Below are 27,881 nucleotides of genomic sequence, written 5' to 3'. Positions count from 1 at the left end.
TATATGGTAAGAGAATACCAATGAAATGTATACACATCTACAACTATTCAACTGAGCCATGAGTGAAGGACAACACTTAATCCCATAAACTAAACGGGAAGCCGACTTTGTGCCAATGACAGCAGACAATTAAAAACTAAACCATTTTTATGTTGTAATGCCTCCCCAAAAATTTCCGGTTTTGTCAGTGAAAATAAAGAGACGGGTCTACTGGTATACAGATTACAATAAATGCACCACACAGTAGAATCAAATAGTGCTTTTTTATTAGCTTAAGAATCATGGCAGTTTACAAAAGGATTTTAAAAAAATACAGCAACCAGTGCCAAACTCTACAGAGATACAAACTAGAACCAATTAAGACTTGAAGCGGATAGATTTCTTCTTTTTCAAGTTTTACAGTCAAGTTAACAGGACCCAAACTCCTCTATCCACTTCTCATATTTTTCAATGTCTGAGGCAGACACTGATTTGGATACTTTCTTCAATGCCATTTCAAAGTCTCCCATGGTAGTGGGCATGTGCATGTCATCTCTTGAAAGATTGCGAATTTCTTCTGGAGTTAAGCCTTCAATACGTCTTCTCATTGCCATCAATGAAGCATCTCTGTGGAAATATGTGCATTTATTTGATTATTTAATTTATCTATATGGCCATTTAATAAATATATTATTATGGTGGCTTAGCAAGTCATAGGCAAGTCTGTAGCAAGACCACAATAAAAATATTTAACGCTCGCTTACCTGCATACATTGGTAATATCGGCACCAGAATAACCATCCATGTTTTCTGCTATGGTGTCAATATCAACATCATCTGCCAACTCCAACTCTTTAAGATTTATTCTCAAAAGCTCTGATCTTCCTTTAGCTGGGAAAAAAAAATGACATCCTATTAATAATAAAAACTAAGTGACTATAGATTGACAATGCAGTGATAAACAGAAAATTATACATTTATATAAAGGCACAGATGTATGATAATACACCTTTATCACCCAATATACACAACAATCAAATGACATTATTAATAGATACTGAAAAGCATAAAAACATTTGTTGTGACTGATAGCCCACTACAAAGAAAGGTCCACCTACCACATGGCAAAGGAATATAGATACGCTTTTCCAAACGTCTCCTTAAAGCTTCATCAATATCCCAAGGAAAATTGGTTGCAGCGAGGACCATTACCATTTTAGATGGATCATCATTTTCTGAAGCACCGCCTACACCTAAAAAGGGAGGATGATTATATTGTTTAATGCATTTCTCTGGTGATCATAACAATCTCAGAAAACAGTTTGACTGATCAACCAAATGTTGATCTATTCTGGGGAATAGGATCCCTCCACTTGCCACAGATTTAATTTTTTTTTTTATAAAAAAACAGATTAGAGAGGTTGAGAATCGAAAACTGTAGAACCCCTTTCCTAAATTCGGACAACAATTTTTTTTTTTAATTAAACATAGTAGAATGCAATACTTACCATCCATCTGAACTAGAAGCTCTGCTTTTACTCTTCTGCTGGCTTCATGCTCTTCTGAGGTACCACGCCGACTGCATATTGAGTCAATTTCATCAATAAATATGGTTGTTGGGGCATAGAAACGTGCCTAAAGTGAATAGAACAGTCAGAATTCAGTAATAAGGAATTAAAAGAAATGGTAAAGGGAAACATTGTGTACATGCAAGTCTATGGGAAGTGCTGATGGTAAACAGAGCCCTTCCATGTGCTATCAGTAGTAGGTGTCTTTTATCTTCCATAAAGGAAACAAGAGTAATGGACACCACAGCTATAGAGTGACAGTACAACATTAAAGGGGAATTCCGGGAATAAAAACCTTGGATACAAAAAATAATAATGCTATAAATAAATTAATATAACAATACACATTGTCAGGAACCACAAATTCGAAAACTTTATGGGAATTTCAAACTCATGGCTTACCATTTCAAATAGAAGGCGGACAAGCTTCTCAGATTCTCCTCTGTATTTGGATGTAAGGGTAGAAGATGAAATATTGAAAAATGTAGTCTTGCACTCTGTTGCTACAGCCTTTGCTAAAAGAGTCTTTCCTGTTCCTGGTGGTCCAACCATCAGAACACCCTTAAGAGCGGAAATAAGTAAATGTCATGACACAAAAAGAGAAATAAAAAACTTTATGGAAAAACAATTTATGACCCAAAAAGTGGGGGTTTCAGAAATATGTAAAGGATTTTCGAAAAACCCATCCCAGTCTCTGGGAACTCTTTATGTATGTACATCATGTGCATGACACCCCAAATATTTGTATAATTCAGATTTAATCTTCACCTTCCATGGTCGCCTGATTCCTTTAAAGAATTCTGGCATCCACATCGGTAAAACTACAGCTTCCTTCAACAACTTCTTTGCTTCTTCCAAGTCTGCAATGTCATCCCTATGTAGAAAACATCTAGATTTAGTGCTGATACACATAAGGACAACATTCCCAGGTTGAGATAACAAGACAACATATCTTGGCACAGATTTACTACTCAAAATGTGGCAGAATGTCATAACTTGCACCAAATCCTTTGAAATTGTTCTAAAAAAACTTTTTGGTTCTTGTTTTGCAAACAGAATGTGACTTGCACGGTGTGGGTTAATGCAGTGGGGCATTTATAAATGCAATAACGGGCTCCAAACTTTCCATAACATTTTAGTGAAAAGTAAACCAACATTAAGTTGTGTTAAGTTTTAACTAAAATGTTGCACCAAATTCTAATACCATTTGCGCCAAGATAAATCTACCATTTTGTGTAAATATTAGAAGGGATAAGTAAATCTGCCCCAATGTGTTACAGTGAATGTAAGTATAAGCTAGAAAAACATGAACGTGGTAGGTCAGTTAAACAAGGATCATGCCCCCCCTGACCTGGACGTCCTCACTCCTTTGTCTACTCTCCCGTCCGCCCCACCCTCCATTCCTTCCTCCCACTACTATGCTACCCACTTACCCTCCCATAATTTACCTTACGGTTCTTACAGTTAGTGTTTGCCTTGGGGAGCCCTTTGTGGACACTCTACCGAGTCCAAGGACTACCCCACGGCCTTGTTTCTTAAAATACTATAAAAATGGCTGGAGTGCAGGAGAGACTGGAATGTGAACTTATTTTGGTACTCTGGCTACTAATAAAACAAAAAGATCATGTACTGGCTGGAATTCACTGACTGACCAAAGTTCAGTGGATGTGATTCTGAGCAGCATAACACAAAACAGCAGCGCCACTCTATAACCAGGATTAGCACAGCAGAGCGCTGAGGCACTGCAGCACCACAGAGAAGCAGGGTCTCCTTGCATCATATATCACTATGATACTTGGGTCCCGCCTTAGGCATAGAACGGATTTACTTACCATCGAACATTGGGGTTCTGTGAAATGATATCTCTTTCCAAAGCTTCTACAAGATCCTTATCATACCCAGTTCCATCAAATCTCTTGGGCTCACTCTCAGATTCATCAGCAGATGACTTGTTCTACAGACAAAACAACAAAGGTAAATTCTGCATTTACAATAAGAGATATAACAGCTATAGAAACAACCCCATGTAAAAATATAAAGCGTGTACACAAAATAAAAACAAATATATACTTTATAGCATTAAAAAGGAACGGCTCACCAAAATTCCTAATACCATACTAAAAACCACATAAAGCCACATTATTTTTTGTTTTCTCATCCATTTTCTTTTTCCATGAAGGCAAATGTGTAGCCAGCAATGAAATATCCTGATGCTTGGATATATTTTATTACGGAACTTTGATTTAATTAAGTATAATTAAAAAAAAACAAAATTCCCTCCTTAGTATTGCCATAACCGAGCATTACCAAGGAAAGTTTGTCTTCTGTGTGTTGTAACCTACCTCATTCTGACCGCATGGGCGCTTGGTCTTGCCGCAACTTGGCTTAAAAGTGCTTTTCTAGTCCTATATAAAAGGCCCCCGAAGACTGCTACTTTTGGGTAGTGTAATGTTGGCGAGAGATCATTACCTTCTAAACAAGCCTTAAGATATAAGCTGTTCTGGACTAGTTGCTAGGAGGCATTTGCTGTGCATATGCTCCAGACTCCCCACACAGACCAGCGGTAGTGAGGATCATTTGATTTGCCAACAAACAAAAGCAGCTCCAATATTTTGTTGTTGACCAAGCAGATACAGGTTCCCACCACGGTATCTGCCCAGACTAATTCAGAAATAAGCTCCAAATTCCTGCCACTCACAGCCAATTACTGTTAGGCTACACTCACTGCCGTACGGGGGACATATATACGGCCGACATAGTCTTCAACTGAAGGGAAAAAGCAAGCGGCACTCACCAGATAAACTAGTGCATAAACTTCTTTATTTCAGGTGCTTAGTACAGGGAGGTGCGGGGCCCGGGGACGGGCTGTTTTGCACTTACAAGCGCATCCTCAAGCTGTCCTCACAGCCGATATATGTCCAACATAGATGGCAATGAGCGTACGGCGCCGCGCGGGAACGGTACGGTCCAGCACACGTGCGGCACCGCACCGTTCCCTAGCCGGGAGAAAGATGGACATGTCCCCCCGCAATACGGCGCCATACCCCATGTTTTTCTATGGAAAGGGGCGGGGGTGAGTGGCGCTCATCCCCTCCTTCTCTCCCCGGAGCCGCGTGCCACGGTACGGTGGGCACATGTTAGTGTGAATAACTCCTTACTGGATGAACCCTCCTCTTCCCAAATGCTGCTGTGGTGATATGGAGAGCCATCACATACAATAGACAGTCAACCTCCAGTAGTGATACTAGAGATATCAACAGCTCAGCAATACGTGCAAGACCTCCTGTACTCACATATGTTGTCTCTCACACTAATTGATATTTTAATCAGATTAACAATTTTCCTAATAAACTTATCCCATTGCTCCAAACATTGTGGTCATATATAGGATTACTTTCACACATAGAAAGTTTTATTCAATTCCAACAACTTCTTACTGTGTTATTTAACATACACCAGCGCATCATGTGCCAGCATATAATGAAAGCCCCACTCTCCGGTGTATCCGGTGGCCCATGTGCATGAGGCTTAATTCTGTTTATTTCAGTTTGCTGGGAGTGCTAGTGTTTGCTCTAACAGAAAGTTCCTTTTCAATAGAATACAGCTTATAGTCAGATGAACAATAGTTTAAGATGGTGAAGTTACCTTCTCTTTCACTTTCTGTAGTGGATCTTTCTTTTCTCGCGCTCTGGCCGGTTTTACTTTCTGGTTGTTGACATTTCTTGCAGATGGGGGATTTGCACCCTTTCCAGCTACACTTATGCGATTGTTATGCACTCTATTGTCACTGAATTGGGCAGACTGTCGTTTCCGGAGCCCAGGAGAAGGCCTAAAACATATATGTGATTTATCAGTGGAAAGCATTATTCACAATGGGATGCACAAATGGCCAATATACGTATAATAAATATTACATCCATTACAGTAGGACAAGATTCCAGTTCATATTAATCTAAGTTACATTTACTAAGTTACTGGTTACAATCACTTAGTTGGTCCCTGTCATTTGCAAAGGGGGACATTCACAGAACCAACTGAATCAAATACAACAGAAAGGTATACCCAAATTTTTAGGGCGTGGCAAAAATCTAAATTCACAACTCACATTGGCTCATGGATATGATAGGGTTAAAGGTGACATTGTAACTAGTGAAAGCTACTTAAAAAGGGGTATTCCCATGAAAACAAGTTTCTTACATATACTCAGGATAACACAATAACACATTCTCTAGTTCACTGTTATTAACAAAAATGCAGCCCAACCTTTCATTCCTGGTGTACACAATTTCAGTTGCCCCTAGACACGACCCTATACCTTGTGACTTGGGGCCTGGCCGCCATCTTTGATTTGTATTTGCAGCCTGCAGATGAGATTTCTGTCCCTCTCCGCTGAATGTCTGTAGACACGCCCCCTGTGGGAGATCATAACACTCGCATGCTGCCAGGGGGTCGTGAGGAAAGAGGCTGCGAGCTACAAGGAAATAAGTGAGCCGGGGGAAGGGGGAGGCAGACACATATCTGTGAGCTGTAGCAGAGCTCACAGAGTAAAAGTCTGTCAGCCTGTGTCTGTCAGCCTATGTGTAATAGGCATCATGCATCTCTCATCTGTCTCATCTCTCTCTCTTTATGTGTCAGAATGTCAGTACAATGTCAGAAGCCAGATGAAAGTGTATTTACACATGTACCCTGATAATGTAACCGCATTGTTACCCTACAGAACTAAATGGATAATACAGTAATGTGTCTGCTCAGAGGCCCACACCCACACCCTGGAATCTTACACTGACCAGCCTAGAGAGAGATAAACACTAAAACAGCAATAACACTGAGTAAAATTGTAAAGTAAGGGGTTAAAATGATTTTTATTGTGTTAACATCACTGGGGATACAGATGTGAGAATTTTCTTTTGTGGGAAAACCCCTTTAAGCCGATGTCTAAGGAACATCAATGTGGTAGTTTTTGTAGTAGTAACACTCTGTAGTATTGACTGTGTACTTTGTTAAGCGCAGAAACATTGGTTGCCCAAAGGAATCCTCTAAGATCTATCTAGTAAAACCTATTGATAGGCGATTCTGGATACCTCTATATTTGTGGGCTCCAATATGTGGGTGGCAAATCTGAAACACTCTCAAAACAAACATTTAAGACAACTCCATTCCAACCCAATTTCTATGTGCTTCATATGGTGTCAAGCTAACAACCACGCAAGGTGAGAATTTCACTATTAAAAAAACCTGGCACATCAAATTTAACCTCTTAATCCAACTTATCTTCTCCCACAATGTACTCCAATAACTTCTAAATCTTTATCTACAACTTTCCCACCTTATATCCTGTGGGTCCAATTGACGCAACTTGAGGAGAACTGCCCTGTCATAGCTCTTTCCCCATTTCTACACTTGAATCCTCTGACTCTGGCCTTTTTATCAAGTCTTCTTCCTCTCCTGCCCATAAGCCGACACACAGAGCTTATGTAAGTAGATGCCACCTCAAAATCACAGTAGCTGATTCACAACACCCATGAGTGGGATTTCAGACAAGACTGTGTTGAAGAGAGTCAGGTGTATCCGGAGAGTGTAAGGAGCGGCTTAGCCGAATCCAAGGATGTTGTCCAAGGACACATTTACTTATCCTGGACTAAAAAATGTGGCTAATGACGCCGGAGGTAATAAAAGATAACGTTGTGAGTAATGCGTTCATGCCGATTTACTCCGATACACTATACCAGGGTTTGCACTTTTTTTCTCTTTCCTCTCGCCTTGAGGATTTTACCCGAGACAACTTCAGAGTAAGATTTCCTTTATTTTCCCCAATTGTTTCCTTTGGCTTTTGACAATTGAGGCATATGGATATTTTTTACATATATGCCAAGAATTTTTCCAGCACATTTGCTAAAGCATCATTATTTTATTACTTCTGAAGAAAGTTGCAATTCAGCAGCACACATTCTGAAACACTACAATATCTGTTCAATGTCTTTACTTTAGTTCATATAGTACAGCTATAGTTGTAGTTATTATAGTACGGCTATAGTATTTTGTTGTATTCCCTGACCAGTCAATGTCACACCTGAAGATATGTTAGAAAAAAAAGGAAAAATATAAGCTGTTCTGGACTAGTTGCAAGGAGGCATTTGCTGTGCATATGCTCCAGACCCCCACACAGACCACCGGTCTATAGCCCCTACAAGTCTGGAATTCACTTCCTACATATAGTCCTATCAAGCTTCTTGGAGAATGGAGGATGTGTCTTGTTTGCCTACTTTCAGGTGTCCGGACCCCCGGAGAACCAGCAAAACGTCTTGAAATGGCTTGTGTACATCTGTATTGAGAGCAGTAATAGATGTATGAGGATTTCATCGGTTAAGGTGTAAAGGAAAACTTAGCTGACAGAGCAAATCCTGACATTTCTACTTGTCTTATTTTCCCAAAAAAATAATTGTAACAAAGAATACATTTTAAGATGGCGTCGGCATCGTGGACCGCACTTAAAACTTCGAGGCTGAGGAATTTCAGGAATTCCCTGTGGTGAGACAGCAGGGAAGCTCTCCAATCAAGAAAATGCCTGATATGTTATGCTCTGTATGCTCCTGCTTTTTTCTACTTTTCTATATAGACTGATTGCACAAAAAAAAACTTCCCAGTGCCGATTTGCCCAGGGCGATAGCATGAGCGAGACTTGAATCAGTCGTTGTCCAAGTCATTCCTTGTGACGTGCACACATGTTTTTTTTGATTTGGAACACACGGCTGACGCACACTGAAAGAGGATATCATAAATCCTCCCCTAACAAAGGTATAAAATTTAGTGGGTAGTTTGGGTTGCTATGGGCCCTGGGCTACGCCTAAACCACCTCTAGTAATAATCCACTACTGTCTACTATAAGCAGTCTCAGCCTCTACAAAACCAACAGAGCCAGAGAACAACAAGAACAACAAAGCTGTGCCACAGGCTATAGTCACATGTTTTGGGCGAATTAGTTGAATTGCTTTTTAACACAAAATTCAATCAGAATAGAGGGGCCTGTCCCCATCGTAAATATGTGTTTAAACTGAAACACGTGATCGGTAACCAGCACCAAGTCTTTTGCAATCTTGAAAGGGGAATGCACTTGGTGCTTGTTCCTGAACATGTTTCAGTTGAAACGCATAAGCAATCTGCTCAAGACCCTTTCTGATGGAATAGCCCTCAAAAACGAAGTTCAACCGGAACCTGTGGAGCCCATGTGATAATGCTGTGAACACCTGGATTAGGGAGTTCAAGGTGTTGGAACTCAAATCTACTACAAATCTAGAACCGTTAACTTTTCCTAAGAATACGGCCCAAAAAAGGTTCAAAAGTACCTACATATACAGCATGAAGAGCCAAAAATCACAACAATGTTAGCCAATAGTTAAATTATATATACAGTGTGATAATGTACTGATAACTCACCTTCGTTCCACAGGCACAGGTAATGACCAAACCTCTCCATCCTGAGCTGGGAAATCATGCTGTGCCGCTTTCACAGGAGAGCTGTCCAATTTAAAACTTTCCAGAGTGGACATAATGTCCTTCACATGTTTAGCTTCCACACTGATCTCATGCCAAACCTGTCAATCAGATAAATACTGGGTCACAAATCCATGATCACAACCAGCAGGAAATGCCACTTATCAGCCATAGGCACAAGCAGCATCTGGACATTACCAGTCCCCAGGTTACGTACAAGACAGATTTTGTAGGTTGGTTCTTAAGTTAAATTTTTATGTAAGTCAGAACTGTATATTTTAGAATTGTAACCCCTGACAAGTTTTTTGGTTTCTGTGACAATTTGATTTTAAACATGTTGGATTGTCATCCAGGATTGGATTGGAACCAGGATAACCAATGAAGCTGAATTGCAGGCACAATTCTGTTTATTGTAGCCCAAGGCTAAAGTACAGTAAGTTACCAACATTCAGAGGTCTGTTTGTAACTAGCGGTCATCTAAGATCGGATGTAGGGGACTGCTTGTACTATGGAACAAGACAAGTGTATAGAAAATATTTTAGGCCACTTTGTGCAAAACTTACTGTGCAGTAGGGAGTTTCCATGTGGTGAAATATATTTATCTCTTTGCACAGACGTTTGAAGATAAAGTAGGGCCAAAACTGGTCTTTAGAGACAGCAGGCATTTTTTCTTGCCTCAAGAACTTCCTGAGCATGTTTAATGTCATCTTCCCATATGTATACTGTCATAAAAGGTACTTTACAAACTGAACACTGCTCGAGGGAGAGTTGTCCAAGAACCATAGCAAGGCATCCGCGGTACCCCCACATCATACTGATAACAAGAATACAGTCAGGTGCTTTTGTCCTGAGGTTTATGCAGCGGCTCCTTGCATCACATGTACCTATGAAGAAGAAGAGTCCCATCCCCAATACAGTATGCTCTGTAAATGTGTCCAGCACAGAGTCCATGTTCCATGATCCAAGCAGGTTTGTGTGCTAATAATAATGGTTGTTAATCCCTTTATTATATCAGAATAGTCTAAGAAGGAATATGGCTAACATTCAAAACTCACAACAAATGTATTTATTTATGCTGAAGTTTTGTTTTATTATAGGGGAAAAAAAAGTGTTTCACCAGTAAAGAAGTTTTTTTGTACCATGTGATTACCTCAAAGTTGAACATATCATTTTGGAAGGGGTAAGTGAGTAAGAGTTCTCCAATTAAGGCCACCTTGCAGGCATGAGGAGACTTCTAGCCATTGATGCGCCACAAGGGGATTCTGGGAAACATGCAGAATCCCGTAGTGGAGCATCAATGGCTATAAGTCTTTCACAAGCCTACAAGGCGCCATAATTGACAAAATTTCCTTAAGGAAAACTCTTCCTCCCTGAGCCTAATCAAAAGCCACTCACTCAGCCAAACCAGTTCCCTACACTGTACTGAAGAGACAAAACTAGGTGGAAACATTGTTGTCTACAGCTGGGAATCTGTTCCTTCTGGAATAAAATATACTGGTTTGGCTTTACTTCGACATCATGTCATTAGGCTTCCTGAAAGTCATGCTTGATGGCATGGGCGCTGCCATACAAGGTAGCAAAACAGGCCTGGTTTTCCTTGTTCCATCTATGAAAACCAATTTGCATGTTTCATATTATTTAGATGCATTTACAGTTTTAAACCTAAAAACAACAGAATGGAATGATGAAATGATGACTTTCGCTGGTCGGAACATGTAATCATACACACACATTCCCATGCGATGAACCATGCTAAACGCTTGTCAGGAAGAGTGGGTGAATGAACTCAAGTGGGTGGAATGATAACAACTATAGTAAAACAAACAAACTTGAAACACAGCAGTCTAATAAATAAAAGCTTGTTCAAGCACATTATCATTGCCATGGCTATTACAGTAATCTTCTCAGAGGTCTTCTGGATGAGCAATATATGGTACAATAAAATGTATAAAATATATGAAAATCTCAATAGTTACTTTATTCAACACCCACTTTTAGTGACCTGGAATCAGAGTACTCCCTCTTTAGTTAGTATCTTCAATTTGGATAATGCAACTTCGGCTTAGAATGGCAACAGAATAGTTTCTAATCATCTTGAATGTTTAGGTTACCAAATTAGGTTCCGTTGAGACAGCATCATACGCACCCTATAACACATTACATTGACAATGCATTCTGCTTCCTTGTGGAGGGAGGTAGATGGTTGGTATCACCAATCTCCAGCGTGCACCTGTACTTGCTATTGTTTCAATAAGGGGTACAGTCTGGCAATCAGTTTACATCTGTGGGGATGCACTGTGTACTTGCACCCTTAGGCAGCAGACATACCGTATTTTTGGACTATACGGCGAACAAAAAAATAGTTCGATTTTCTCGAGTTGACCGGGCAGCTCCATAATAAATGGAGAAAATCAGCCGATTCTCCACACCCTCTCCAGCATAAGCTGGAATAGTTATCATAAATATTTGCTAGCCTATTAGGTGCCAAATACCATCTTGAAATAATCTTATAATAACCTTCGTTATGGTTCAGACAGTTTAGGCTTTTTTGTACCTCGTTTAGTGAAGAAAGCCAAGCTTTTAACGGGAAAGTCTTCCCTATGTCCAGTTCCCACTTTAACATATATGTTAGTTTATTTGAATAGCTAGCGGTGATTATATCTTTATATGCTATTGAAATTCCCCCTCTATATTTATTCCTAGCACTCAGAAATTTTATAAAGTTCGGTAAGTTTGAGTTATACATATGTATTTTTTTTCGTATGGTATCTGATTTTAAAAATGATTCTATTTTTTTTTTATAACTGAGGAATTCGTTTTTAGGAATGTTGTATTTTTGATGAATCTCCTCAAAAGTCATTAAAGTGCCCTCCTTAAAGATGTCGTCTATTGAAAAGAAGTTCCCTTGGTTCCATTTAAGCAGTGACAAATCTGGTAGGCATAGACTTAATACTTCTATCTTGACCTCTTGTCTCCCCAGAGACAACCCTTTTCTTTGTGAATGGTAAAAATGCCATGCCTTTAACATTGCTTTTGTGGAGTCTAGTATGAGTGAGTTAATGGAACTCCCTAGCCACTCGACAATTATTAAACTTTTTAACCCCTTAATGACCGCCGTATCGGCTTTTTACGGCGGTCATTAAGGGTACTTCTTCTGACGCGTACGCCTTTCTACGGGGGCGTGTCAGAAGAAGATTTCGGGACACCGGGTCTCGCTGGTGCCGGTGTCGGGCTGTGATATCACAGCCCAGACCCGGCACCAACACCCGGGATCGGAAAAACTCTGATCCCGGGTGTTTAACCCCTTACACGCCGCGGTCAAGCATGACCGCGGCATGTAAGCGTGTCCCCCGTGGATCGGACCCCCCCCCCCCCCCCGGTGTGCTTACCGGGGGATCCGATCCCTCCTGCCTCAGCCCTGGGTTCCGACGAGTGACCCGGGGCTGTCGGCTCCTCTCTGTGCCGGGTTCCGCCTCCTGGCAGGACCCGGCTGTGTGTAACTGAGCATGCTCAGTTACTTACACTATACACTGCAATACAAGTGTATTGCAGTGTAAAGGCTTGAATAAGCGATCGGATGATCGCTTATTCAAGCCAAGAAGTAGAAAATGTAAAAAGAAAAAGTTTAAAAAAAATTAAATCTTTTTATAATATAATTAAATAAAATAAAAGTCCCATAATCTCCCCAGTAACACATAAAATGCAAATAAAGTATATAAAACACAAAAACCACGTACATATTTGGTATCACCGCGTCCGTATTAATCTGTACAATAAATGTAAATCAATATTGAATCCGCTCAGTGAACTACATAAAAAAAAAACTTGAAAAACTTCCCATAATATACGATTTTCCATCAAACACCATCACAAAAAATGTACTAAAAAGTGATCAAAAAAAGTTACGTTCCCTAATATGATACGACTGAAAAGAACAACTGTTTTCGCAAAAAATAAGCCGTCAACCAGATCTGACAACAGAAAAATACAGAAGTTATGGCCCTGAAAAGTTTTCAATAGTAAAAACAATGCGATTTTCTCCAATATTGGTTTTGCTCAGGAAAATTGAGCAAAAATAAGAAAAACTATATAAATGAGGTATCACCGCAATCGTAGTGAACCAGAGAATAAAGATAAAATATTATTTTTACGTTACGGTGAGCGGAGGAAAAAAAATGCTAACAATCCAAAATAAAAATTGACGATTTTGTGTCCCCCTTGAAATAGTTAATAAAATCTCATGAATAAGCTTTAGACTCCCAAAATACATTTTCTATACATTGTATCTCATCCCGTACATAATAAGCCCTCATATGTTCGCATTACCAAAAAAAAAAAAATTTACAGGTCGTACAATGTGACAATACAAATCTGCTGTGAATGGCGCCTCCATTCATTCTATACTTGGCCGTGCGTCCGTACAGCAGTTTACCACCACATATGGGGTATCAGTACATTCGGGAGGAATTGGGCATCAAGCGTTGCAGTGCGTTTCATCATTTAATTTATTATGAAAATGTCAGTTTTGGCCTAAATGAATGTATTTTCCAAAAAAATTCTATAGTTTCTAAATCGCAGGTCCATATTTTTTAACCCATGTGAAACACTTAAAGGGTTAATAGACTTAATAGAAGTTGTTTTACATATGTTGAGGGGTGAAGTTTCTATAGTGGGGTAATTTATGTGGTTTTACTATTATTTAGGCCTTTCAAAGTCACTTGAAAGCTGAGTTGTCCCTCAAAATGTGAGTTTTGGCAATTTTCATGAAAATAAGAAAAATCGCACCTAAAGTTCTGCACCTCATAACATCCTAGAAAAATGCCTGGAAGCATAAAATATCATCCCAACATAAAGCAGATATTCTGTAAATGTTAATTATCAAACTTTTTGGGTAGTTTTACATCTTGTCTGGAAACCAGAACATTTCAAACTTGGAAAATGAAGAATTTTTACAAACTTTTGCCAAATTTTCACTTTTTTTTTCAGAACGAAACGCAAAACGTATCACTTAAATTTTATAACTAACATGAAGTACAATGTATCACGAGAAAACATTCTCAAAATCACCCGGATATGTTAAAGTGTTTCGAAGTTATAACCAATTATCGTGAGACATGTCAGATTGGAAAAATCGAGTCTGGTCATTGAGCTGAAAACTAGTGTCGGTGATAAGGGGTTAAAGAAGTTTTCCTTAATACCTCCTCTTCTATGTTTATCCATTTTTTTTGTCTTATGTCTTTCCAAAAAAGTTTAATTGGTTCTATGCATATGGCATCTTGATATCGCATTAAGTTTGGATAGGCTATGCCCCCTAAGAATCTAGGGGCGAAGAGCGTGTCTCTGGGGAGCCTCGGGGGCTTCCCTTTCCAGATGTACCTGTCAATGTATTTTTGCAACCTTTTTATTTCCTCTCTGGGGAACATTATTGGGATCCATCTCATAAAATAAAATATTATGGGAATTATATTTCTTTTGGCCACTGCTATTTTATTTAGCCACGTCAGGTGGCATTTCTGCAAATGATTTATTATATTGTTTACTTTGTTGTTTAGTTCTGATAGGTTTTTTTTATAATACCTTCAGATGTACCTGCCAGCTGTATGCCTAGATATTGAAAACCTTCTGTTGACCATAGATATGTAAATTTATCTCTGATCTTTCTTTCTATATCTGTAGTTCCGTTAAGGACCATTACTTGGCTTTTGCTTTCGTTAATTTTGTAATATGATACCTGTGAAAATTTTTCAGCAAGCATTTTAAAAGCCTCAAGCGAGTTGACCGGATTTTCACATGTGATAATTATGTCGTCCGATTCCCTTATACTTATTCCCTTTATATTTTTATTCGATCTAATTGCCTCTGCAAAGGGCTCTATAGAGATATTAAATAAAAGAGGGGAAAGCGGGCAGCCCTGTCGAACACCGTTAGTGATAGCAAACAAAACCCCAGCCCGCTTATAAAGGCCGAGGGTCGGCCGTAAAGGCTTAGGACCATGTTTATAAAGCCTGCTGGAAATCCAAATTTCACCAGTGTTGCTTTCAGGAAGCCCCAGTGCACCCTGTCAAAAGCTTTTTCAGCATCGATCGACAGGAATGCACTTGGGGTCCCTTCCTTCTCCACCACCTGGATTAGGTCAATTATTCTGCGGGTTGCATCTCGAGTTTGACTGCCCGGCATGAATCCTGATTGATCGTTTGAGACTATACACGGGATAATTTTGGCTAGCCTTGCGGCTAAGATTGCTGAGAATATTTTCATGTCTCCGTTAAGGATATCGCAAAACTGGGAGTAGTACTCGTTTATTAATCCATCCGGACCCGGTGCCTTTGCCTTTTTTAAGTTGTTTATTACTGTCTGGACTTCATTTAAGGTGAAATCTGCTGTCAGTTCCTGTTTCTGCTGTGGATTTATGCTGGGTAGAGATAGTGAATAGAGAAAAACATTAATGAGGTGTGTACCTTGGACCTCCAGGTTATATAGGCCTGAATAATAGTTTTGAAGGGTGGCTACGATTTTTTGAGGGTCGTAGGTGATTGACCCGTCAGGTGTTATGATTTTTTCTAGTTTGCCATTTATGGTTTCTTTCCTAAGTTTGTGTGTTAACAATTTATTTCTATTACCATCCATTTCAAATTTATGTTGTTTTTGTTTATGCAATAACTCTCTATATTCTTTAAGGGATAGCAACTGTATCTTTTGTCGTAAATATGTAATTATATCTGCGATATTTTTGTTTGGGTTTAGTTTATGACATTTTTCTAGGATGTTAATGCGTTTTATGAGAGCATCCCGTTCTTTACATTCTTCCTTTCTCATATGGGAACTTAACATTTTAAGATGCCCCCTAAAAAAAGCCTTATGAGCACACCATAAAAGTGTTGGTGAATTGCACCCCTCTGTTTTTTTTTTCAAAAAAATTTATTAAATCAACCTTTAGCCTTTCTCTAAAATTGTTGAGTACTGTGTGGCTTAGCCTCCATGTTCTACCGAGAACTATCGTTCCTTCAACTGAGATTACCAATTTTATAGGAGAATGATCTGAGAGTATCCATCTTCACCGTCTTATTTATTAATGGTCTGCTCACCAGAAAATAGTCTATCCTTGAATAGCTCAAGTGTGGGTTCGAGAAGAACGTGTAGTCTCGTTTTTCTCCGTTTTCATATCTCCACACATCATGCAAATCCGCCTCTATAATTTCATCAATACAAGGTCTCCTCTTTGACCCGGTACCATTACATGTGGAGTCTAAACGTGCGTTTATGATTGCATTGAAATCTCCCCCCACAATAATGTTTCCTTTATAGGAACTGCTTATTTTAGCAGGCATTTATTGATGGTGCGCCGAAAAATACGGTACAACAATATGGATTTTACCCTGTGTAATGGAGCCCAACACACAATTATGCATGGTGACCAGCCTTTCCCAGTTACCCCCTGCTTCAAAAAGCATTGCCCAGCCTTTCTGGAAGGCTCACTGTACAATAAAGTGGTCTTCAGAATCCAAATATTTTAGCCACAAGAGAAGCTACAAAGCGCATCTGACATCAACAGACCAGTGAATGGTCTGTTTATGTAAACTGTTCCAAAGTGAATGGTTTTACAGGATTCCCAACCTGCATTTTTTGTTTATTCACATAAATAAAATAATCAAAATATTTCCAATGAAGGCAATATAGAATAGTATTTTGAGACCCCATGCAAATATACAAAGTCAAAAATTTACTGGACGGAAAGTTTGCAGAAAAATTTGGAAGCTGTGTCCATAAGCTTCTGAAGGCTATGGTCACATTACATACTGGTGTGTCTGTTCATACTAAATTTTATGGCAGGATCTCTGGATGTACTGGTTCCCTGCTCACTGTAAATTGCAATTTAAACTTTTTACCCACAAAACCCTCCATGCGTTAGATCCCTTTATATCCTCAGGCTTCAACACCACCTCTACTCTTCATTCTTGAAAAGATTTAAACAGAAGCATCCTCCATAATTCAAACGCCCCACTCCTACCACCAAAATTTTTGTTTTCTAGAATACGCTAACCCAGATAATAAATATTTACAATTTTAAGCACACCCCAAAAGCACATCTTTTCAAGAAACGCTATCAATTAAACTCAACTAAATGTGTTCCCCTAAAAATAACTTGCCTATATTATCACCCTCAGCCCTGTGCAGCATTCATTTAAATGTGTCATGTGTCCGTACATACAGATATTGACACTTTCATATCATGTCAGCCCCCATTTCTGCACAGATTGTAAGTTCTTGTGTGCAGGGCCACCAACCTCTGAATTTTTAAAGGGTTTTCTGCCACTAGGCGGACTTTGATGCTGATGACTTACCCAACTAAGACCCCCCACTCCTGCGCCAAAATCTAGGGCTCTGTATAGTATATATAGTTGCCCTGCTCCTATTATAGTGCAATTCCCCATATACAATGGGGGAAGTATTCTGACCCCATGTGGATAGTTCATTAGAAACTAATCAGGGGACATTTTTAGATACAATTAATAATTATTTATGATTCCAAAAGGAACATAAAATCACTGCAACGACCATGCTACTAAACTCAGCAATAACTGAAAAACTAAGTAAATAAAATAAAAAGATGACACAAAACATGCAGGTACACAATATCTGGATGAAGGAGTATACTCTTACCTACTGATACACATCAACCCCTCAAATGATGCTATGTGGGAGGATAAAAAAATTGTAATAATAAAATCAGTCTATTTACTCTTAATATTTTCAAGGAATGCAGGCATAACAAAATATAAAATTTTTACCTCTTAATTTTGATCCCGGTGCTGTCCTTTGCCAAGCTTGACATGCCAGGATCACCTAGAAAAGAAAGTTAAAATTGGCAACACTCCAGGCTGCTAATCATGTACGCCCCCACACCTCACTTTCCCATGGTCTGAGTGGGAGGTGACCTAATGCGATAGGTCCAGCATGGGAGAGGAAGTTGCAGGGACGTGCAGAATTAGCAGGCCGGAGCGCCAGACATCTCGTCCCTGCACTCCATGCTGCTAATTTTAACTTTCTTTTCTAGGTGATCCCAGAATGTCAAGCTTAGCGAAGGACAGAGTATTTATAGGTTTTTTAATGTTTTTTCAGTGGTTGATTTCCTTTAAATACTTATTTACATAGTAGTTTACTGATAAATGTTTGAGAGAAGCACTTTAGCAAAGGAAGAAAATCGTAAAAAACAAAGTTATCTTTTGACTTCAAGCTGAGTAATGCAATAGAAACATTGTATAACAAGCGATCATGGAAGGGTCCTCTTACCTGCTGCCATTTCTGCTGAAGAAATGTGTCTTTAACATATAAATATTTGTTCATCTGATCCAACACACCTTGATAGTAAACCATGGCAGAATCATAGTTACCCAACAAAGCATACTCTCGAGCTAGTTTCACATTTTCACTTATCATAAGTAGACTCATTTCGACTGCAAAAGAAAAAAAATATGCAAATTAAATATTTAAATGCATTTATTTACAGATGCTGCCTTCATTCAGGGCTCTCTGAAGTCCCTACATTCTTTTGTTCGACGAGGACAAATTTGGGCAATTACAGAAGAGGTGTTGCCAGAATTTTACCCTGAAAACAAACAATACCTGCTGGTAATGGATTACAAGTACTCTCCACATCAACTGCCAGTGAGGCACCATACCTTAATTACAGCCAATTTTCTGATATGCAAATTAGCATACTTGACAAGACAGGACTTTTTTTTCTCCGAAGCTTCCAGTGAACCACACCCCTTATTGACTAAGAGCAGGGTGTCTCAAATCTGAGGCACTGCCCTGCCTCCTTGTTGTGCCTGACATGCAGATGTATGGAACTAATACTTAGGGACCATCTGCCATAGTTCAGCTACAGACATATAAAGCTATGCTTACTTATAGAAAATACTGTAAAATTTTTTACATGGTGACTTGTGTTACATTCATGTCATTTTACCAAGGTGATGTAATTGTAGGTCATACACCCTTTACATTTGCAATATGTACCCCATGTAGGTATCTGATCACATGAAATTAGAGCATGCCTCCACTGACTTCTACTCCTCCCCATCCTCCATGGAAACTGCTGTGATTTCATGTGATCAGCTACATATATTGGTTATATTTTGCATAATGACCTTTAACATCACTCTGGTCACATGATATGAAGTAGTGAATAACGAGGAGGCATAAGGCCCCCTTTGATGCCAGGTAATATAACAAAGGTGATTTGATAAGGTTTGAGAAGGAAAGAATTTTTAGCTAAAAGAAGGGTGTCAGTTAAAGGGGTATTTTTGTCTCGGCACTCACATTCAGATTCATTAATCTGCCATACATAAACATTTCTTCAATTAGAGGTTATTAAAAAAATGTTCCTATGTGAAGATAATTTCTCATAAATGTAGTCATATGGTCCCTTAGAAACGAGATGGCTTCCTCGGATACGGCCACCTCTGCTGGAGGGATTGCACAAAGACTCCAAAAGTTTTTGTATATGAAATGTCAGGGAGTTACTGCATATCCTACAGCCGTCCTGTGAATCCAGGTGGTCACGCAGGGATTAGTAGTGCATGTCTGGCCATCACTGCCAGAGTGTAAGGTGGTCGTATGCGGAGAAGCTCTCTCATTTCAAAGGAACAACATGACTACATTTACATTTATGAGAAGAACATTTTTTTTATTAACATCCAATAGAAGAAATGTTTACATATAGCAAATGAATTAAATTAAATGTAAATACCCTGATGGGAAAACTCCTTTAAGTAATAGGACGCTGTCACTAGCTGTATTTGTGAAAACGTGGTGACAGGTGCCCTTTAAAGTTACTGACAGAAGGGGGAGATGTAAATGTAGCGCTCTCTCCCAACTGTATCTGCTGTAGTTTCATGATTCTGAGGTGCCTAAAGCCACAACACTATTGAGTAACACAAGAACTGTGATTCTTAGTGCCGCTGATCAAATGTTATTGGCATGCAAGACGTTCCCTGCCTTTAGCCTCTAACATCACACTGCATAGAGGATGACAGGGCCGCCAGGAGCTGACAGTCTGAAGAGAGGAAGGCTGCATTCACATTATGGTGTGGGATTTACTAACGCTGGTGTTGGAAACAACAGCCTTCATTGGCCCCTCCTGCCAGTGTACCACACCGGAGATACTGAGAAGTATGGCCTCTTACTAAATCTGAAAGGGAAGTCCAGTGGTCACCCCGATTAGTACGAAGTTTTCCAGATTTAACCCAAATCAAATCTGGTCTAAAAACAGGAGCAGCCCTTGCCATTTTCTGGCGGAGCCTTTAGTAAATTAGGCAGGCCGAGTACAAACAGCTTAAAAGGTGTATTCCCAAGAAGACAAGTTTCTTAAATGTACTCATGATAACAAAATAACACATTCTCTAATTCACTGTTATTAACAAAAATACAACATTTCACAGATATAAGTCCAACCTGTCTCTATCAGTCTTGGTGTACACAATTTCAGTTGCCCCTAGACACGACCTTGTAACTTCTGACTTGGGGTCGGGAAGCTATCTTGGATTTCTGTGTGAAGGCCGTGGAGCAGAGTCCCTCTCTGCTCCCTGCACTCTAGCCCCGTCCACTGACTTCCTGCTGGCAGCAGTGTGAGGAGTATAAAGCTACAGGCAGATAAGTTCTTTATCTTGGGAGGCACAGCAGATCTAGTGTGTTATGGAATAGCAGAGATATAGGAGAGTTGACATTGTATGTAATAGGCAACTCACGGATCTCATCACCTCTGAGCTGTCTCATCTCTTTTTCTAGTTGTCAGATACTAGTACAATGTTCAGAAGCTAAATGAAAGTGTAGATAAACCTGGACCTGATAACCTAACCACACAGTCAGCTCACAGAACTAGAGGGATCATAACACCCTGCACTGATCATCACTGAGTGATAGGAGCTAAAACAGCAATAAAACTGAGTAAAATTGTGAAGTAAAGAGTTAAAAATAATCTTTATCACTAGGGGATTGAAATTTGAGTCTCTTTCCATTCACTTCTGCATGGTGTTCTCACGCGCCCTATGGGAATAGAGGGACTGCAGTTCTAGATGCAGATGTGTGAGGGTTAGGCTTAGTTCACACCTGCATTCAACAGTTTCCAATCCCTTTTCCATTGTTAAAAAACAAAAAATAGCTGAGCAGGCATCGCATTTTTCCACTATTTATACAAAAAGGAGGGCAACACTCTGTACACTGTGTAAATGGGGAATAGAAGGTAAACGGAAGACCTTAGTTTCCTATGCGTTCTCCCAAAACAAACATGGCAGCCCGGACGCAGATGTGAAATAAACCTGATAACATTATATTCTGTAGAAATGCCAAAAAATTTACAAAATGGGATTGACATTTAATAGTAGCCCATGAAGGAAAGCCCAATGAACTAGTGAGACAACACGAACCTTCCCCAACCTGAGTAACAGCTTGTGAGTAGAATGCAATAATAATATAGTATTATAAAGCCAATGACTCAAAGTGATGCAACAGGAACAAGTACATAACACATACCACAACTGAACATCCAGCCCTACCAGTGCACGTGCAATGCAGGTGTGCTGGTAAATACATTATGACGATAGCAGCTTCATTCTACATTGAAGCAGAGGTTCACGGTGCACATTTGCTTTAGAATGCTAATATATTTTTGCAATAAAGTAGAAAGAATGTGGGAATTTAAGATGCAAGTTAAGATAAAGCTAGTCTAATCTCCCCCCCCCCCCTCCCCCCCCCCCCCCCCCACTGGTGTAATACACACTGGATATACTAAAAGGCCCTGCCTCACACGTTACTCGTCCAAGAAAAACGCTTCATGCGTTGAAGGGATTTCCCAGATCGGAACGCATGCGGTCTGTTGAGTCTAGTGAAACAAGCATACCGTGTAAATAAGCGTACCTTGTTAAAAGGAGGTTTCTAAATGGATAAAAATGATAAGCTGAGTCTTTTATACATTCCCTTCCCACCACAAGGGACTGTGCAGAGGAAAAAGTCACAAATTATGGCACAATGCACACAAGTAAAATGTTGACAATATTTCACACAAATCTAGTGGAGCCTCTGTTGTACAAATTAACTATGATGTACACCAGAAGTTAGCATATAGTTTAAAATATGTTACAAATAGCAATAGATGCCACATTTATTACGAGACACACACCGCAAAGGTGCATTTTACTCCGCCTGGCCTTAAGCAAAGGCTAGTGCACACGCCAAAGGCCTTACAGAGGCATCTCTGGCTTTACAAACCGATTGTTGATGAAAAAACTACCAGCTTTTCAGTTGGGCACCCCCGGGGATCATTCAAGTCAAAAAGGCCGAGAAGCAATACCAAACCCAGCTGCTATACTATGCACGGCATTGTGCTCAATAGGGAGAGAAAAGTCCACAGTCTTCTCTTCATTTTACTGATCATGGAGAACCCCTTTAATAAATTCACCATATTGGCTTCAAAACAGCACTTGTAACTGTATCCTCACTGAACGTGATGCAGTGGGACAGCTGGGGATCTACCAGTCTATTTAGAGTAAATTCTTATAAGCAGACTTTATTGCTGAATATTTGTTTTTTTTCGTCAATTTTACAATTAATGGAAGAAAAACAGTACAATATAGTCGCTTGTGAATAGTCTTATGATTGCCCGATGAACGCACCCTTGGAGTATCCTTGCAAAAGATACTTCTGTCTGCAAACATTTCCATTACACATTATTCTTATGATCTAAAAATCAAATTCTCTATATAAACTAATGATCACATGCTCATAATATGCACCAACTGTAATTATCATTGCCATGATATCGCACCCAGAAAACATGCATCAACAGGATGAGAGAGGCATCTACCGGGTGTTTATGAGAGAGGCGCTGACCCGCCTCTACTACAGTCAATGAAGCAGCTTCCTCATAAAGCAAATAAATAGGTTGATGAAAAGCATTGCCTTCATGACGTTAACCCTTTGTTCAAACCAAACAATTATCATTGGAACATAGACGTATCTAATAGAAGGTTACACAAACAAAACTTGCTTTTATTTCTGCTTCTAGTAGAGAAGTGCACAAAAAAAAAATCTCCTAAATGTTTCACCTAAATCTACTTAAGTGCATCCTTCTTTTTAATACACTGCCTGCATTTTCATGAATGTAGGATGAGGCTCTTGTTAGCACACCTACCCATTTACTTCCATAGGTTCATGCCCATGACCATGACCATGTGTATGACCTGAGTGCCGGGCAGACATTTTCTATTGTCATAAGCCTGTAAGCAGTGATCACACACGGGTCGCAAACAAGGGACCACCGTCCCATTGTTTGTGGCCCAAAAACGGCTTACGTTTGTGTGCATGACACCTGAAAGTGAAGAGGTAAACATATAAATAGCTTATACAAGTGGTGGCAAGTGCCAACACAGTATTTAAGCAGCAAGTTCTGTTCTGCCACAACTTTCAATAGTATCAGCCTCTTGAGAGCACAAATACAGTTGAAAGAAGAATTGCAATTTTGGACATTGTATCTTCTCTTCAGGGTTCCCCTGTATATAAAGAAACGTGGAACCAGCAGGAGGACCTTCAAAGATAACGCAGCCCTTTCCACACATTCTCACTCTTCTGGCAGTCCCAAACAGCCAAGGATGTGTTGCTTGAATTAGCTTTGAGGGCAGCATAACTTGAGTTGTTTGGGACTGCAGGAAGATTCTTTGAGTCCTGTCAGGTGAACTCTAAACTGGGTTGATGGCTTGGGTGCTCACAGAGAGCGCTCCAAGTGTCACCTCTGGCACCTCTTTAAACATTGTGAAGGGGAAACTTAACTGCAATACTGATAAGAAGGGCCCGGACTATGACTGTTGCACTATTATGGAGAAGCCTGATCACGAGCCTCAAAGGTGAGTTGAGCAAACTCACTTGTTCAATTGTCCCGGTGGGTTGGAGATCCTGGCCCATACATCAATGCATGGTGTTCCATGAGATATAGATATATATATTATATATATATATATATATATATATATATATATGGGACTTGGTACACCATGCTGTAGGATATTGATGTATGGACCAGGATCTCCTACCACACACATGCACCACTTAATGCTGCACACTGGTAGTACTGGGAACATAGTTTGTCCCTGGATCTGTAAAAAAAGAAAGGTCATTATATATATATATATATATATATATATATATATATATATATATATATATATATATATGGGACTTGGAACACCATGATCATATATATATTTCACAGTACTACCAGTGTACAGAATTAACTGATACACTTATGACCCTGCATTCATGTATCTGTCCCTAACATTTCCTAGATCCTGAACGACACTTATATACACCATGGATGTCCATGAACCCTCTATTGTACCTTCATATAAGCTCCACTTTACACAAATTTTATGCCAGATGCCAAACCATCAGCCCATCCAATGCCCTGCACCAAAAGGGTGAGGTGTGAAAAAACCAAAACGCAAAATATACAACAGAGGGGCAATTCCTCATGAGTCTACATTCCTCATATATCAGTACTGGTTGATATAACACAATAGAAAACATAACAATTCCCCCAAAATAGTTATTCTTCTGCTGAGTATACTAAGAGGGGTGCTGCAATTAGCCCCCAAATGCCAAGATGACATATATGGTGCAAGTACAGCACTAAATGGTCATAGACTAAAATGACTTATGTGATGTCCATATATGTTCTATGATCTCCCTGGACACAGAGGCAGGGGCAATTATTTTATGCAAATTGTCTGTAAACACACACAGGTACATTACATATATCTGTAGTCCGCATTTGTGTTACTCTTCTATAGGACAGCAGTGAGCTTAGGATGGAAAAATCTGAGGTAGATTACGTCCCATGCCCATGTTATTTACATGAGAAGTGATGCCACATACTGTGCCCAGCTGCGCCCATATACAGAATGCCACACTGTGCCCGCAGTTACATGGACAAGGTACAAGTGACTGTAGCTCGGACACCAGGCACCCGGTATCAGGATACATCACCTGTAACAGCTGCGCTTCCTCCCAGGCGCCTTCTGACTGACGTGACCGGGAAGTAGCACAGAAAGTTGCCGGGACTACAAAGCTCCCTGCGGTCTCCTCATCTCCATATCACCTCCTCCTTCACACATATTCAAACCGAGCAACACGTCACTTCCGCCCTTCCTGCGTCCTACAAGCCTGTGCTTTACGTCAGTCATGATGAGCCCGCATACAACTCAGCGCTTCTTTTGTCATATTAAAGCATTACAGGGCCGTATAATAGCAAAAAAATAGAACAATTATGAATATATATGTATATATACATGCGCAGTTATAATAAAAAACACAATATGGTAATAAAACAAATGAAAAATTATTAGCTGCATTGGCCGGGAATCGAACCCGGGCCTCCCGCGTGGCAGGCGAGAATTCTACCACTGAACCACCAATGCTTGCTTACAGTATACTGGTTCAGTGATCTATATGTAGTGAGTTACATATGTGATCTTTCTGAGTGTTTCATTCCATTTTGTCAATCACAAAAGCAGTACATAGAATAAAATCATTTTAATGTTGCAAGTGATTATGTCCTGATCACCTGACCTATCAATGTGAAAATAAAAAAAAAATTCCATGGACAACATATATTTAACCCCTTGGCGCTCCTGCGATTCACATTCAGCGCCGTTCTGCTACAGCACCAGCGCACCCAAAGCATTGCATGTCTTCATGTCACGTCTCATGGTAATATTGCGATAGGACACAGGTGACGGAGGCAGGAGAACCTCCTACTGACATCACCCGGCCAGTCAGATTGGTCCTGTCTGCCGATCACAGCGATCGGTCAGTAAATTGCAGCGTTTTGGGGCTGAAAACCATTGTTTTTGCCCCATCCTCCTCCCTCCAGAGACACCATTTTGGTTTGGTATTGCTGGAGAGAGGAGCTGAGCGTTAGGCTGTATGCACACAAACGTATGCGATTCACGCTCAGCGCCGTACTGCTACAGCACCAGAGCACCCAGTGCATCGCCTGTCTTCATGTCATGTCTCATGGTAATATTGCGATGGGACACAGGTGACGGAGGCAGGAGAACCTACTACTGACATCACCCGGCCAGTCGGATTGGTCCTGTCTGCCGATCACAGCGATCGGTCAGTAAATTGCAGCGTTTTGGGGCTGAAAAACATTGTTTTTGCCCCATCCTCCTCCCTCCAGAGACACCATATTGGTTTGGTATTGCTGGAGAGAGGAGCTGAGCGTTAGGCTGTAACGCAGCTGGGCAGGCATAATATGTAGTTTGGTGCTCTTACCTAATTTTTCTGTGTCCCAGCTGTGCTGCTTGTTCATGTAGTTGGGTGCACATCATCTAATTTTTCTGGTGTACATTATCTTATTTTTCTGTTTACAATGGGCAGATATTTAAGCGGTCTAAGAGTAACCATGTTCTTAGATGCCCATGGCAACCAATTACAGCTGCCCTTTAAAATATTCATGAGCACTGGTAAAATGAAAGCTGAACTGTAATTGGTTGTCATGGGAAACTAGAAACATTCTTACTCTTAGACAGCTTGATAAATCTGCCCTAATGTCTCAGAAGACGTACACCGTGTTGGAGTAGCAGCAACCCTGCCAATACATAGGCAGGCTGGTATTTGTGAATAGCACCCTTTCCAGGTTAGGAGCTTACGGAGGGAGTCATGAAGGTTCTAGAGCCTGGTCATTACGTAATAGCAGCTGTAGATTCTGCCTGGCAATAGGCAATAGTTAAGAGGGTGTAAGAAGTTATTGACCAATGATGTTGCTACTTTGTAAACTGGAGTGTGATTGGAGAGGTGTTACCACATGAGCAGGAGAATAAAAACCCCATGGGCAGGGAGGAGCACAGGCTCTATTTACCACCATTTCCTTGGAGAGCACATGTTTTTAGCAGCAGTCCAGACCACATGATCTGAGTGAAGAGAGAGACAGTGTTCAGTACACCTTCAGTGCTGACACTTAACCTAATCCCCGGACCAGAGTCAGGATACTCAGAGCTGCAGCTTCCACAGTTTGGACAGAGCTGCATCCCAGGCTGCATCTACAACCAGGCTGGCGCACTATTCCTGAGGACCATCTCCATGACCACTCCAGTACTAGAACCAGAATCTGGCCTGTTGCCTGCTACCTGTTCAATAAAGGACCATGAGTTAATTTGCACAGCGCTGCCTCAGTCTGATCCCTCGATACGGCTGTCTACCACCATAGGCTTCCCATCCATTACCCAGACACTTAGGGGTTGCAATAGGGAGAACCAGTACATCAGCCTCTCCCTCCATATTTCTTGCACACACCACCTGCTGGAGACCTGCCAGGCTGTAAGACAGCCCTCCGGTCCACATACAAATCACTGTAACATCAGCGCGCCCCAGGCCGCAATCGCCAGCCACTCCGGTATTCTGGGCCCTGGCTGCCTCCAGGCCCCAAGAAAAAGCTAGGCCCTGGTGGGGGATGTTGCAGAGGCATACGACATGCTGGTCAAGATATGGCAGTAAGCTGTGCGAAAGTATAAATGTATAAAAATCACTCCCTATGGCATTTTAACAGTTAATATCTCCGGTTTCCTGACACCTAGAAACACTAATTTAGATTTGTATAAAAGAGAAGTTTCTCCCTCTTGCATAAGAAAAAAATAAGAGAGTTTCTAGGTGCCACAGAGACAAAGATATATTCCTCTGAAGTGTGGCGCCCCTTCCAGATTATGGATATATAGGTTTTATTTGAGTTATCTTTGTGTAAGTGAACATACAATAATATATCTGTGTGAAGCTCCTTGCAAAAACAGTTTG

General features: G+C 40.3%; 1 protein-coding gene and 1 non-coding gene across 3 annotated transcripts; both read right to left on the bottom strand.

Moving 5' to 3' along the window:
* Positions 1–244: 244 nt before the first annotated feature.
* Positions 245–25,262, bottom strand: KATNA1 (katanin catalytic subunit A1). Of its 2 annotated transcripts, none has more exons than XM_072141319.1 (11): positions 25,077–25,262; positions 18,330–18,493; positions 8,982–9,139; positions 5,193–5,376; positions 3,380–3,501; positions 2,316–2,421; positions 1,950–2,108; positions 1,488–1,614; positions 1,098–1,232; positions 744–870; positions 245–606 (listed from the first exon to the last, which is right to left on the bottom strand). In XM_072141319.1, the coding sequence occupies exons 2-11, from the start codon at positions 18,486–18,488 to the stop codon at positions 408–410; spliced, it is 1,476 nt and encodes a 491-aa protein (XP_071997420.1). In that variant the 5' UTR covers positions 18,489–18,493; positions 25,077–25,262; the 3' UTR covers positions 245–407. The 2 variants fall into 2 exon arrangements, with proteins under 2 accessions (XP_071997420.1, XP_071997421.1); XM_072141320.1 differs by lacking the exon at positions 25,077–25,262 and adding an exon at positions 17,700–17,730 and having other exon boundaries at positions 18,330–18,469.
* A 174-nt stretch (positions 25,263–25,436) lies between these two features.
* Positions 25,437–25,507, bottom strand: TRNAG-GCC (transfer RNA glycine (anticodon GCC)). Its single transcript has one exon. It is a non-coding gene; the product is annotated as a tRNA-Gly (tRNA).
* Positions 25,508–27,881: the final 2,374 nt, after the last annotated feature.

This window comes from Engystomops pustulosus, chromosome 3 (assembly GCF_040894005.1).
Source record: "Engystomops pustulosus chromosome 3, aEngPut4.maternal, whole genome shotgun sequence".
Classification (NCBI taxonomy): domain Eukaryota; kingdom Metazoa; phylum Chordata; class Amphibia; order Anura; family Leptodactylidae; genus Engystomops; species Engystomops pustulosus.
Note: the sequence above shows the minus strand (reverse complement) of the source record. Positions and strands in the feature narration are given on the sequence as shown.

Excerpts from the sequence above, each read along its gene's own strand:
- KATNA1 (XM_072141319.1), bottom strand. The coding sequence starts at position 18,488 with ATGAGTCTACTTATGATAAGTGAAAATGTGAAACTAGCTCGAGAGTAT. Across the intron at positions 2,109-2,315 it reads GAATCAGGCGACCATGGAAG|GGTGTTCTGATGGTTGGACC; the intron begins GTGAAGATTAAA and ends TCCGCTCTTAAG. Across the intron at positions 1,615-1,949 it reads TCCGCCTTCTATTTGAAATG|GCACGTTTCTATGCCCCAAC; the intron begins GTAAGCCATGAG and ends TATTCACTTTAG.